Source organism: Athene cunicularia (genome assembly GCF_003259725.1).
Source record: "Athene cunicularia isolate RWA chromosome 17 unlocalized genomic scaffold, athCun1 chr17_part1, whole genome shotgun sequence".
Lineage (NCBI taxonomy): Eukaryota > Metazoa > Chordata > Aves > Strigiformes > Strigidae > Athene > Athene cunicularia.
The window spans coordinates 9,495,703-9,510,493 of NW_020799122.1; the positions used below are offsets into that span (position 1 = coordinate 9,495,703).

The window sequence follows — 14,791 nt, forward strand, 5'->3', positions numbered from 1 at the left end:
AAGAATGTGCTCGGCACAAGAGCAAACACTTTCTCAGGTGAAGGACTCTCATGAATCAGCCATGCATGGGAATGAAGACACCGTTTCAAGCAGGCTTGGAACCACTAACAAGACATGTTTGTATTTCACCATCGCTACCCTTGCTGCGTTACTCATCTTTGCATTAGCCACTATCATGGTCTTAGTCGTTCAGAGGACGGTAAGAAATTTCTTTATTCTTTCTTTCTTTCTTTCTTTCTTTCTTTCTTTCTTTCTTTCTTTCTTTCTTTCTTTCTTTCTTTCTTTCTTTCTTTCTTCCTTTCTTCCTTTCTTTCTTCCTTTCTTTCTTCCTTTCTTTCTTCCTTTCTTTCTCTTTCTTTTTCTTTCTTCTTTCTTTCTCTCCAAACTTTATTCTGAAAACCAGTCATTGTCCCCTGTTATAAATGCGCACACCTGAATTAGGGGAGAGAAAGATGAAACAAAGGGAGAGAAAATAACTTTCAAAAAAAGAGGACCTTTCTCCATGGACAGCATTAATTTCTAGCATTCAATTTCTACTCTGTAAATGGAAGTGGAAAGCTCATAATCCAAGATGCAAGCCACCCTCTGTCCTGCCTAATTGGGAGAAGAGGTAGAGAGAAGATAGATCAGTGCCTCAGTGTCTGCTACCTGGTTTTACATGTGTCTCCTGTTGCTTCTTTGGAGAGCAACCACTGTCTGAGATGGTCTGGTCTGGTAGGGTCTACACGTGTTCCTTTGAAATAATGATAAATTTCAGTAACAGACGTAACACAAAGCATGTCTGTGTGTGACACTGTGTGTGACTGTCTGCTGGAATGCACCGTGATGTGAAGCAGAGCTCTCTTGAACTACCCAGAGCAGTGGATGGGGCAAAGTATCTCACTGCTGCTCTCCTTTTTGAGAGTCCTGTTCTTGGGTGTGATTTTCAGTGCAAAAGTAGAGCTATAGTAAGGATGATGAGGATATAAATGAGGCAAGATCTCACAGAAACAACTGTTCCCTCTGCCTACAGACATTTTTTCCTTCTTAAAATAGAGGACTGCTCTCAAGTGGATCTGGGGTTGAACAGGGGAATCAGTGAGACTGTTACAGCCAAGGCAGAGGTACATGTGGTTGTGAATATAAAAAGTGCATTTCTAATCTTACAATGAACTTTACCAGGTTAAAATGCCAGGTTCTACAGTCTTTGAAATCTTACTGCAAAAATCTAAGTGCTGAAGAACCTTCACTACTATTCATAGAATGAAAGCACTAGCATGGGGCTGCTGGAGGAAGTTAGCTATGGAAAACAAAATATGACCTTTCAGCTCACTATTTTCACTTACTAAATTTACCCTCTGCAATCTGTGTGTCTGTGTATGCACATTACCCAGAAATTAAACCATGAAGGCTTGACTGATATTCCTTTAAGTTTCACCAAAGAGGAGTCATTTACCTGAAATCAGTGTTCTTCTAAAAGAGAAGCAGTTTGGGCACAGTTAGAATGAGACATGAGGGTTTTCAAATGATAAATAGTGGGACATTAAGGGAGATCTTTAAAATAACAGCCTGGGTAATTACAGAATTGCCACAGCTTTCCTATATAATGAGGCTTTCATTTGTACTTATTATGAAAGTAAGCATTACATTACCTCTCCATCAGGATAAACGCAGTTACACTAGTTGCCAGAGAAACAATATTACTGAAAGAGTCAAGGTTTTCATTTAAAAGAGTAATGACATTATTGCAGCTGCTTTGGAAATGAGCTTGGCTAAAGGAGAAAGTAGGAAGCTGAGGTGTGAGACACAAATAAAATCGAGCAGGAATTTTACACTGAGAGAAGAATTTGGCCGCAAAAGCATAACTTGTGTTCTTGCTCTCAGGGAGCTGAAAGGCCCCAAGTTCCGAAGCAGCATAGTCACCCTCCATCCATGACTGGTCTTGAATTTCCAGACCAGAGAACAAGTGTTGATTCTGTGAGACGGGTTCCTCAAGAAACTCCAGAGCTTACTCCAAAACCACCAGCTCACAGTCAGATTGTCAGTGTAAGGTTAGGCACAAACTCCTCGGGTAAATACAGTTGTGTCTGGGCTGAGCATCTTGTAATATTGACTTCAGTAGCTCCAGGACAAGGCGTCTGGGGGGGTTCTTGTACTTGGACCCCTGTGGATATTGATTCCTGTTGCTGTAGGAATAAAAGCATCACCAATGGCTTAATTAATTTCTTTGGAACTTCTGAAGAGAAGACCAATATTTTGTGTGATCAACCACTTGGAAAGATCTGGTTTTCTCTCCAGATGTTGTCTGCTGGATTACAGGAGCGGTCCTTGACCACAAGAGCAATGGTGACAACTTCATGACCTCCCTATATTGAGCTGAGACAGAAACTTTTACTTTCCCCTGTTCAAAGGAGTGTTGGAGAGTCTTAGGGACAAGGCAGGCCTTGTGAGCCAAGCCTCGGGTACCACTGCAATAAGAGGAGGCTTCTGGTGGCAAGCAGATCACACCGTCCCCTAGCCCCCCTGCAGGTACATGGGAGTTGGCCATTTCACTTCTTTATGATGATTTCACACTCGCCTAGTTTAAGATGAAGGAAGACACATTGGAAAGGGAAAACCAAACTGTATAGAAGCAAGGCATTCTCATCACCCAAAATCTAGGTGCTCCGAACAAGGGAAATCCAACATGAAAGACCAAAACAAAAAAGCAACTATGATTCCAAAGCTGCTTCTCTGAATCTAGCAGCACTTCTAATACACATTATCCCTCCATCCCTTTTTTTCTGATACACCAAGAAATTTCCTTTACGCCTTGTTTTCAAAAAGGGTGTCACAGCACGTCAGTGTCAGACCTGGGAAATGTCATTTTTTGGAACTAAAATATGTTTTTTGGAACTAACTAGATGCAGTGCTGAAGTCAGTTAATTTCTTCAGCTTTCATCTGCAGAAACCCTTAGCTTCAGGCCATTCACTTGCCTTGATCTTTCACAGGTGACTTTATTTTTTCTCTGGAATAACAGTAGTCACTGTATGGTGGTCTGTAGCCTTTGTTTTTCTTCTTAATACTGATCTAAGAGTGTGAAAACCCTCCACCTTTTGCCTGCCACATTTCAGTGCTGCTGGTTATATGTATGTATACACTTCTATGTAGATATTTGCATATATAGAGACATGTATGTAAAAGCAATGAAGGAGTATGGACAGAAAGGACTAGACAAATGTACTTTTAAGACACACAGACCCTAGCAAATCTTAGCCGTACCAGACACCTAGGCCACCTGCCTCTGTGGACAAATTCTGTGTGAACATTGAAAGTCCATAATTTGGGACAGACTGTCACTGCTCTGGATTTTGTAAACTTTATATTTTTAACCTCCCAAACTGCATGGGCAAATCTTTTCAGCGCGGTTAAGGAACCGATGTGGTAAAAGCTAAAAGTCAGTGTAGTTATTTGTATTTGCTGATGTAGATTTCAAGGCTGCTGGAGTTAAAATTGTAAAGCCCCTTTAGCCGTGAGACTGCCGTAACCAGAAATGCCTCGTACAGCACCTAGCACGTTCCTGCACTAGCTATGGGTGATTTCTGTCTGCTTAAAAATTGTCTTCTCACGGGCTGCCCCAATCGGTGCCTATTGGCCCCCTCTGGCGGACAACCCTGACAAAAAACCCACAGAAAATTGCCCCTAAAAGCACATTTCCCACTCGTTGAACCCCACAGGAAAACCACTGATGCATTTTAGAAGAAAACTGCGCTGTTCCAGCTCTTGCCGTTGGTATTCTGTACAGTGACAGTCACCTGCTGTCTAGAGGCGTCACTTTAATAGGTTTTGTCAGTACTGGAAAAACTGAATTTCACACAGGGCTCTGTTTCCTGTGATGCTCATTATCAGATCAGCTGCAGGGACAGTGCTCCACTTTCTGGAGTTTTTCATGTCTAGTTTCTACCTTTGCCTCTTGGCAACGCAGGGTCACACCTGCCTTCCCCTCAGCCAGTGGCAGGTACGGGTGGTTTGAGGCTGAGCAGAAATGTGGGAGAGCCTTGAGGCTTTTTTCCAAATTGCAAAGCTTCCCTCGAGGACAGCAGTCCAAAGAGCTCATCCTCGCAAAGCTGCTGTGCGGACGTGCTCTTGGAAGAGACCTGGACTTAGTTAAGCTGACCCCAGGCCAGTTTCTGGTGGACTGTGGCTTGGAGGTGTGTTTTCCTGGACTTTCTAGAGGCAGATACACACTTCAAAGACCTATGGTTAAATTAATATTCAGAGTTCTCACACAGAACATTAGAATGACCCTCTAGCAGCACCAGTCAGCTTGGGAAAATTTCTTGTAAAATGATAAAGTGAAAGAAGAAAGAAATTACTTTCACTGGCACCTGATTATCATTTTCTCTAATGAAGAAAACTCAAATTATTCTGCTTGCTGAGTAAAGACTGAGATCCTTCAGCAGCAGCACCCAGATCGCTCCAGACAGGGTGAAACTCATTGTCATGAATTCTTCTTGAGCTGGCACTGTAGAATTTAATCTCTTTGTGCTCCTACTGTGTGCCTCTTTGCATTCCAAATTGCAGTGTTACATGTGATATTTTTGCTGTTGGAAAAGGAAGAAGTAATGTCAGTAATATTTCAAAATAAGCTCAAAAGTTTATTTTAATATCTGCTCAATAGTCACAAAAATAAATTGCATTAGTATCTGCTGTTTTCACCCACTGGGAGACTTCCCAGGTGAGAACACAATACGTTAGTACATTTTAATTTTGTTCCTGTTGCCCTGACTACAAAGCAAGCTGTGAGCCATCAGCCTTGTCCTGCATGTCATCTCCGAGGGAGGGCTGCAAGGGGGACACCTCACCGATGTTAATGTCTCAATCACTTCACCAAATATTTCTCTACAGGCAGCAGAGGATTTCATTTAGCATAACCTAGTTGGGGACAGAGCACCACCTTTCTCCCATGCAAAAATGTCATTAATTCTCTGCAGAGGACAGAAATGCTCATACATTGCATTGAAAAGTAATGCCTCCCCGCACCCTGAGCGCGTGTGAGAGGGACAGCCCGGTGCAAGGGCCCAAGACAGGAGATGAGAGGCTCTGGCAGATAGATGGGCCTTGGGAGGATTTTCAGCTGAGACTGTTCCAGTCCCACATTTGGTGATACGGGTGCACAGGATCCATGAGAGTTTGGGACGGAGGATGTAGTGTAGGGGATAAAAATCTCAGAAATGCGTGTTTTTTCAAAGTACAGCTCTAGATTCCTGTTCTCCTAACGCAGCAGCCTTCCTGTACAGCTTAGGAAGATCACCTGGAGAAACACTTTGTCTCAACAGATAACTTCTGCCCTGTCTTACATAGGTGTGGGGAAAGAAAAGAAACAGATCAGCTATTACAGATACCCAAATCCTGAAGCACCTATGACATCTCTGGTCACAGGACAGGGCATTTTGTGCTAGACCAAAGGAGAACATTGTTCTACTGGGATCAGATGCAGCTCTACACTTCAGCCATGGTTGAAAACATGGTCACATTAGGCCAAAGTCTAATTAAAATTCTTCTTAAACATTTAAGACTAGAACATTAAATACCACAGACACAACATGACTTCTATCACTGCCCAGCCATCCTCCTCCTCCCTGCACCACACGTTATCCTATTTGCACCCAGAAGAAAGTGATTATGGTTTAAGACCACTGTGGGTGAGGATGGCTACTACCATATGCATGTTCTGCCTCATTTCTCCCCAGAGATTACTAAATGTTCTGCCAAAGCTGGTGCCACCTCCCAACTTTCTTCTTGGATACGTTAAATTGGTCCTGGCTTGCGTAGCCTGCACAGTCAGTCCCGGTAGTTGGTATCCAGCTAAGAGAGCCTTTTTTAGGTGAGCCTGAGCAAAACCCACTCCCTGACACTGAAATCATTGTGGGACTCCTGGTGTGTGTGAGTGAAGAGACACAACACGGAGTTTCAAGCACTGAGGCACTACCAGTATCTTTCTTCAGCTGTTGGGACAGTCTGTTTGCTCCCCGAGGGCATTGCTGGATGTTTACGGGCTGTCAGTAACTTCACTTGTGTGCAAGTAATATGTAGGCAAGCACAGTCTTCAGGGTTTTATGTTCATACAGCAGAGAGATGTGATAAAACAAAGACCACAGATGAAGCCTACCATATGTCACACTCGAAGCACATTTCCTGAGCAGTTTTCAGGCCATGCTGATTGAGAACAATTCCCCATGTCGTTTTGACCCTTGGATTTACATCCCAGCAAGAAGGAGGAGACTTGAAGCAGGACAACACTGTCACTCCCAGACCTGTGTTGGGGCTCTACAGCTTTTATTTTCATCTGGACAGTGGCTTTCCAGGGATGGACACTGGCTCTCTAGGGTGTCTAGTCCCCCTCTGTCCTACTCTCTCCAAGCTTTGCAAGCCGTGAGGTTTTCAGGGCTTGTGCTTCCAAAACAGATGCAAGAAAAGCTACACACATTTCTTACAGCACTGAGAAAGTTGCTCACTGAGTCAGAAATGTAGATTTTCTATGTTAGAAAAAAAGGGATTGATGGGGGATGACTGAGGATGATACCTGGATGAGTTGAGAGCTTGCTGGAGCTGTTTGCTCCTCAACAATCCCTTGCTGACCTGCGAGGCTCTGTAGGAGCCTCTGTAGTGCCTGGTGCTGGCTCCCTGTGCATCAGGCTATGTGTTGCCTTCATAGCATGCAATGGAAACTTCTAAGATTCACTTTAAAGCAGGGTCATACTTGGACATGGGTATGCTCCCAGAATAACCATCCTTCTCTCACTTCTCTTTCAGGCAGCTGATCCTGCCACAGAGGGCATCGCAAAACCTATGAGCACAGGTAAGACACCTAAACTGATTATATATATGCATTTGTCTCTTTTTTAGTGAAAATATTGCCCAGGATCACAAATAAGCCAGTTGTGCACACCTTAATTTTTCACATAAAGTCTCTTCTTGGTGAAAAGCCAAGGTAGTGGAGGAAAAAAAAAAAAAAAAGCTTTCAAATTACTCGTTACCTCCGGAAACCAGCACATGAGTGAGGAAATAACAAGTATGTCTGAATCTGCCCTGAGGTGTCTCTGCAAGAGAGCCTTTTTGCCAGAGGATGTGAACATCGGTCTATTAGGTCTTATTTAAGGGCTGACTCTTACACATGTGGGCATAACGTCCCTGTTTTCACAATGCATGGGTGCAAGTGTGTTGGCACATATTTCAAAACAACTGAAACTCCTCTTGTAGTCCTCTGACCTGGAGCAGTCATGTGTTTCCTACTGTTTGTGGGGAAAATGGGGAGGGATGGGGGAAGTCTATAAGGAGCAAAGGGAGAGCAGCAGCAAGAGGGACAGAGCAAGACATTAAGACAGGTAGAGTATGAGCACAGGGAGCTCAAAATAGGAAAAGACTGTCTAACTAGAGTAGCAGAGACAGTGTACCAAGATTCTGCTTTTCCTTAGTATAAATTAGGAGGAGCACTATTTATTTAATTGACATTGTCTCCCTGGTTACACACCAAGTATTTTGACTTCTTGCATACTTGGTCCTGAAGGATAGGAGATACCATCGCCTCCCACTCTACAGATGGGAAAAATGAAGCACAGTGTTCATCTAGAAGCATTAGTAGAATGGAAAATTGAAGTTCAAGGTCCAGAGAGTCCTAATCATGTAACCATCTTTTCTGCAGTGTGTTTTTGCACACAGGTTTTTGGCAACACATATGCTCTCTTGGATAGGTTTCAAATCTGGGACTCTTCTGTATCGGGCTTTTTCCAGCCCACAGGTCTCAAAGTAGTCCCTGCCTGACACTCTGTCCTTCCTGAGAACTTCCCACCTTGCCTAACGATCATTTTTTATGTTTTACAATTCCTAGAGTAGCTCCTCAAGTCTTTCTAAATCCTTCTTAAGTCTTCCAGTGCTTTACTTTGTACCTAAAGTTCCTCAGAAATAAAGCAGGGTCTGAACATACAGAGCAGATTTGGATAAGGACGTTTGGAGAGTCACATCACAGCCCCACTTCAGTGCACCCCCAAAGGTGAGCAAAAAGGAGCTTTGCAAACCTAATGGGCTGCAAAGCATCAGCCTTGTTGTCCACGGTCCCCGAGATGATGGAGAGTCCCCAGCAGCTGGGAGGCAGTACAGCCCCAGAGCAGAACCCCTGCTCTTGAATAACAGCGTAACCTCAGAGAAGTCACCACAACTGTGCTGGTTTTCATGGCTGAGTTTCATCACCAGTTAGGAAGAGGTAGTGAAAGCTGTCAGAATGGAGTCTAATGATTGACACAGGAGCAGCCACAGAGACTGGATCTGTAGGTCACTGTCATTTCAAAGCAAAGCTTGAGCGATGCTGGCATTCCCAGGGCAGGGAGGAGAGGTCTCTAATCCAATATTTTTATATATATACAATTTCATATCAGGCAACCTGTGCCAGTTGCTTTTCCTCCTCATCAATAACTGGTAGATTCCAGGCTGGAGGAATGTGCTCTCTCCAGGAATGTACAAGATGCCATTCTCTTTAGCCAGAAGCCTTTCTGTCTTTGGGTCAATATCAATTACCGGCACCCTCTTGCTCTGACTTCTGCTGCTAAATCTGAGATGATGCCATTAGTGAAAGACAAAGGAGGGAATGATAGAGAAACCCCACAAGGCAGAAAGAGTTGCTGAAAGCTGTTTGCAATGGGTATAAGTGCTCTATCAGCCTGCCCCTTATTGCCTGCCAGTCTCTATTGTATGTCTCTGGCAGGGTAATAGAGCATTAAAGTGTGAGTGAATTACAATGGCCTTTTATTTTTCTCTTAAAATGCGTAAAGCAAGGCTAATTGATTAATATATCCCAGCGGGTAATTTACTGAGGGCCCCTCGGCAGGGAGCTCTGTCATACGCTGCCAGGCATCGCTTGCTGACTTCTAAGCAGGGAGTTGTGGCGACTGCTGCAAGGCCCCATCCAGAAGCATCCGAAACAATGCAGGATGGGGACTGTGATGAGGCTGAAGTTACTGTGGGGTTAGATTTGGATCTGTGCCTGACTCTCAGGCAGACCAGATGTTGATAGTGTAATTTGGATGTTGTTTATACACACCTTGTTCAAACCAGAGCTCCGAAGCCCTGCACTGTAAAAATGGGCAAACAAGCAAAAACCGTGCATTGCCAAGTTGCCAGCCTTGCTCTAGCCCTGTGTCAGTACTGACGGGGAGGCTGATGGTACCTACTTCTGCAAAACATCTCAGAGATGCTAGTGGGGGATGCGGGGCTGTACTAGTGGGAACAGCTGGGATGCACTCAGGCAGAGACTGTAGTATGATGCAAATGGGCAGTGGTCCAGACCTGGCTACATCTCTGAATTAATTTTGTAATATTAAAGCAGGAAAAACATGGTCATTTAATTTAGATTGCCAATGAGATTATATTCTATTATTAGCTAAACACCAGTGGGCACTAAAGCAGATTTATAGAAGGTTTACGTTCCTGACTCAGCTGTCGTTTCTCAATGGATGGGTTTGCAGGAATCTGCTAGCAGTAACTGAGAACGATGCAATGTCAGCTAATTAAATGTTTGCGTGAAAAATGGTATCAATCTCCTCAAATCCTCTGTGCCATTGTCAGTGGAGTATCTGAGCAACAGGGGGAAAGAATTAAATTCATCATGAACTAAATGTCTGTGAAATATTCTTTCTGTGGAAATACTTCTCTGTGGAAAATCATCCGTATTTCATAAATATCAAATCATATATCAATATGGGCCAGCGAGGTATTATTGTTAGCTTCATTCTGCAGAGGAAAACCTAAGTCACGGAGAAATTTATGATGTGCTAACGTCTGGAGGAGTTCAGCCCTCATCATCTCCTTGCTGTCCTCTCTGAGCCTTGTTTTCCCGTAAACATTGTAATCCCGGACTGATGGCTTTTCTTGTTATTTTGAACTGCGAAAACATGCTACCAAAATATCTTCTCATTTATAAAAGCAAAAACCTGCAGATACATATGCGCACACACACGCTATTTAAAGATATTTTTGTCTGGCAGGAAGATCCATTAGCAGTTGATGGACAGACCAGGAAAGGAAATCCAGCACCGCATTCACAGTTTCAATGGAAAATAGCTTTCCAAATAAAAATCTGGCTTGAAGAAATGAATATAATACAGGTGGCATTCACATCCTTGCTACCCTAGAGTAAATCAGGGTGAAGACAGTGAAGCAAATAAATCTTCCTAGATTTGCATCCATACCTCTGAGGGCAGTTTGTCCTTCTGCAACTAAATCTGGTCTCTTCCAGCCTGGAATTGTCCCAGTGCAGCACTAATGAAATGGCTGGGCTGTTAATCACAAATCCCATGATAGTGGCTTCTGCAGAAGTGGGCATTTCACATTTAGACCTCATGGATTTTTGCCTTCTCAGCTTCAGTACATGTATGTGTTTGCATGCATATATGTGAAACTGTATAAAGTTCTGTCTGCTCCTGGGATGTCAGGGCAGATGAGCTTTGTTTCTCAGTTTGAAACATTTTGGCAAGCCTGGGCTTGTAAATGCTAGAAAGAGTGCACACACATCCTCCTAGGCAAGCATCCGGGGGAAACTGCAGCTCGACAGATTCCAGTTCATCATAATGGGGGCTGGTTGCTGATTTAATCAATAATGAGATGATCAGTATTGTCACAAAATGCTGAATGTTCGATCTTTTGTCTCTCCAATACTTAAAACTCAAGTTACAGATGTATAGATTTATATAGATATAAATATAGAATAATAGCTCATGGAATTATGTGACCTATGCTATACTGATGAGCAGTCTAGAGACCTGAACAGTTTTGGCCTTAAACTTTACAAGGTTTGCAGTAGTCAGGTGAGTAGTGATGAGTTCATAAGAAGTTCTTCCTAAATGTGGAGGAAAGAAAGGGATACTTCTGAAGTTTCCATTTTTGGAAGGAGCTAAAAGCGGCAGCTGAGTTCAGTCCCCTTTCAATGCACAAGACCAGAGTGACAGTCCTTGTTCTCTTGAGGACTGAAGGCACTCGGTGCATGTGTGACAGGCACAGCCACCAGCAGAGCCCAGCTCTGCCACTGAGCCAAGCAGAGGATGACACCCTGCTGGCACTTGTCACAGCATCGCTCAGCTGGCACAGCCCTCAGCACCAGCTCTTTGCAGGACACTGAAAAGGAAAGAGTTAAAGACAGATACAGCAACTTCAGATAGCTGCTGCTGGGAAATAAAATCAGGCAAGTTCTGCTACATCCAGCATGCTGACAGATGTATGAAAGCACCTTGCCTAATTTTAAATCGGGGGGGGGGGGGGTGTGCAGAGGAATCAAAAGCTGTTGGTTGCCTGTCCATACTTCTTTACTTTATAAAATAAGCTCTGGTTTTTGACCTGCTCTTGGGCCTGTCCACACTCAGCCTCCAGCCAGTTGTGATGCCATACACACTGAAGAGGAATCTCACTGTAAGAGGTGACTGGTACTAGGACAACTTCAGAAACCTCATTTGAGGGGCTTTCCATGTCTGGGCAGCAACACTCTGCACTCTGGCATACCACTTGCAGCTCGTGGTTTCGCTGCCCTTTGTCTGTGCTCCTGTTATACATTCTCAGAGGTGGGGAAGCTGAGGCAGCCGGCAGTGAGGAGAGTTCCACAGGCAGAGTCGCATCTTGGATCTGTCTGGCAGCAGCCCATGAGTCCACATGTGCCACAGCCCTTGGGTTCCTCCTGGCTGGACAGGGTCCTACTGTGGTTTGATGAATCTTTCCACTTTGCCCCACACGTGGAAATCATGGGAGTGTCAGTGAGGCTGCAGCGCCTCTGAGTCCCAGTCCTGCGGTGCGTCCCCTTTGGCTCAGTGGGGAAAAGCTGCATTAAGCTCATGGAGATAGTCTGGCTCTTTTCCTCATGGCTGCACCCTCTGGATGCTCATCTTATGGTAAAAGGGGACAGGAAAATTAAAGTAAATTATCTCCTGATAGCTTCTTTAGGACAAAATAGCTTAAATGGCTTCCTACTAAGACTTCTTCCTCATCAGCAGGCTTCCTTAAAGCAGCCTGATCTAGAGCATCTGTGCATCACAGCAGACAATGAAACCAGCATGGTCTCCTTGGTACTTAGTACCAAATGTGGCTTTGCTTTTCCTCCTTCTCACATTATTTCTGAACTCATCTAATTTACACTGTTACTAGTGCAAAGACAATTAGGTGCTGTGTTTGAACATATCCATTGATCAGTCCTGGAACTCTAGTAATTTCAGCTTCTCCTGGCTTGCACTGAAATGTTTCAGCCCTGGGGCCCCCAACATAAGAAGAACATGGACCTGCTCAAGGGGTCCAGAGGAAGCCACGAAGATGCTCGGGGGGCTGGAGCACCCCTGTGAGGACAGGCTGAGAGAGTTGGGGGGTTCAGCTGGAGAAGAGAAGCTCCGGGGAGACCTTAGAGCGGCCCCCCAGGGCTGAAAGGGGCTACAGGAGAGATGGAGAGGGGATCTTGATCAGGGGGAGTAGGGATAGGACAAGAGGTAGTGGCTTTCTACTAAAAAGAGGTAGATTTAGATTAGGTATAAAGAATAAATTCTTCCCTGTGAGGGTGGTGAGGCCCTGGCACAGGTTGCCCAGAGCAGCTGTGGCTGCCCCCTCCCTGGAAGGGTTCAAGGCCAGGTTGGACGGGGCTTTGGGCAACCTGGGCTATGGAAGGTGTCCATGTCCATGGCAGGGGGGTTGGAATGAGATGATCTTTAAAGGCCTTTCCAGCCCAAACCATTTTAAGATTCTAAGATTCTATTAGTTACTTGGAGAAATAAAATTAGAAAACAGTTATAAGCTGACTCAGAAGAGCAAAAACCGGAAATGTCTCTATAAAACTATTTTTTCTCCATAACTTGCCTTCTCAGAAACGCAGCTGTCACCAAATAAACGGTTTGAACACACACAGACAAAACTTGCTGACATCAATAATTGTAAGTGCCACTTTGAAAAGTACAGCTAGGTCAGTGAGGGGCAGATCTCGAGAGATATCATGAATATTCTGAGTGTTTGGGCTCCTGGCAGCACCAGGCTGTTGGTGTGCAGGCACAGCACTTGGCTTGCTCTGCAGATGCTGCAGGGCTGCAGGTTCCAAAGTCTGCTTGAGCTGCAGGGGATTTTCTGCTCTGTAGGGTAAACCCCCTAAATGCCACCCAGTTTCTCTAAAAATACTCTCCCTTCGTACAGGACACTTGTAATACAAGTGGGCTCAGGGCACTGACTATGCATTACCAGAGAGTGTTGCCACCACTATAAAAGCTTTATTTTGCAATAAGTGCCAGAAGGGTTTTCTCCCATCCTATGCCATATCTCCACATCTCTGTAGTGTCTGTGCACTCACTATACTGACATGACATCAGGAAAGTAGACTTTGGTTTTTCTTTGGGGATTTCCAGCAAGGCCAAGCTACTTTGATACATGACTTACTCATTCCTGGAGTGCAGTGAGCACCTGCTTCCCTCAAAAGTGTTTCAACTACTGAAATCAGAGAAAGATTGCAATTCTTTCAAGATATCCACAGCCTCCTTCTCCAACAGTGAGTCCAGAGGATGCAGTGTTACCAGCCACCAACGGGGGGTGGTTGGTGTGTGGGGTGCACCAGATTCTCCATGATTTATCCATCCTCCCGGGCAAGTTCCTCTTAGAAATCAGGACATGCAGATACTGCAAGGGTCTGGAGGTTTGAATCTCTTCGTTGTACTCTTAGTTGTAGGAATCCTATAAAATATAAGATCCTTGTCTCAGTCTGCATTTAGTAGACTCCTTCTTTATGTAAGGAACAAGAAATATGTCATCTGAAGTCATGGAGCAGCATCAAGATTTAGTAGAACTTAGTTTTGTGTATTAACTGGTCCTTCAGAGACCCTTGTAGGGTGGGTGACTTAAAAGAATTTTATAAACCAAGTCACAGGAAATCTTAGATGGCTTGTGTACCCTGGGAGAGGGGAGTATAATTTGGTAAGGCGTTACTGAAACTCCTTCATACTTTATTCCTGGTATTCAGCTGTAGAATAAAATACAGGATATTCCCAATCTCCCATCCAAGCTCCTATGCACATCCCTTCCACAGCTCCGGCAGGGCCAGGAGATGTAAAGAAGCAGAGTCAAAGCAATGAGAAATACCCATCCACTTGGCTGGTTGCAGACCCGGGGATATACACTATTCCCCTGAATCTATAGTGTGTCTGCGGATCCATATGCCTGTGGGCTGCACAAGGCAGTACCAACTCCCCTCTGTACAGTCACAAAATAAGGGAGGAATAATCAGTACTGTTCACTGAATGCTCAGTAAGGTGAGAGGAGGGTAAGGTTACACAGAGCAGATGGAAGGTGAAATGTGGCTGGAAAGGAGGTAAAATGCAAGGGGAAGTGGTGGGGTACAGGGTCTGGGATACAGGAGCTGGAATACTGGCATACAGTGCTGGGATGCAGGAGCTGGGATGCAGGAACTGGGATGCTGGGATGCAGGAGCTGGGATGCAGGAACTGGGATGCTGGGATGCAGGAGCTGGGATGAAGGAAGGAGCTGGGATGCCGGGATGCAGGAGCTGGGATGCAGGAACTGGGATGCCGGGATGCAGGAAGGAGCTGGGATGCCGGGATGCAGGAGCTGGGATGCCGGGATGCAGGAGCTGGGATGCAGGAACTGGGATGCTGGGATGCAGGAAGGAGCTGGGATGCCAGGATGCAGGAGCTGGGATGCCAGGATGCAGGAGCTGGGATGCCGTCCCGGGGTGCGGAGCGGCGGCAGCCCCGCGGTGCCGGCAGAGCCGCCCGCAGTCCCGGGTGCGGTCGTGGGAGGGAGCCGTTCCCG

General features: G+C 45.0%; 1 protein-coding gene across 1 annotated transcript in view; it reads left to right on the forward strand.

The window, feature by feature from the left end:
- The first annotated feature begins 4 nt into the window (after positions 1 to 4).
- Positions 5 to 14,791, forward strand: part of TNFSF8 (TNF superfamily member 8) — a 16,496-nt gene continuing 1,709 nt past the window's right edge. The window contains exons 1-2 of the mRNA XM_026860629.1: positions 5 to 199; positions 6,776 to 6,821. Of these exons, the coding sequence (XP_026716430.1) occupies positions 5 to 199; positions 6,776 to 6,821 (241 nt within the window). The remainder of the gene's footprint in view (positions 200 to 6,775; positions 6,822 to 14,791) is intronic.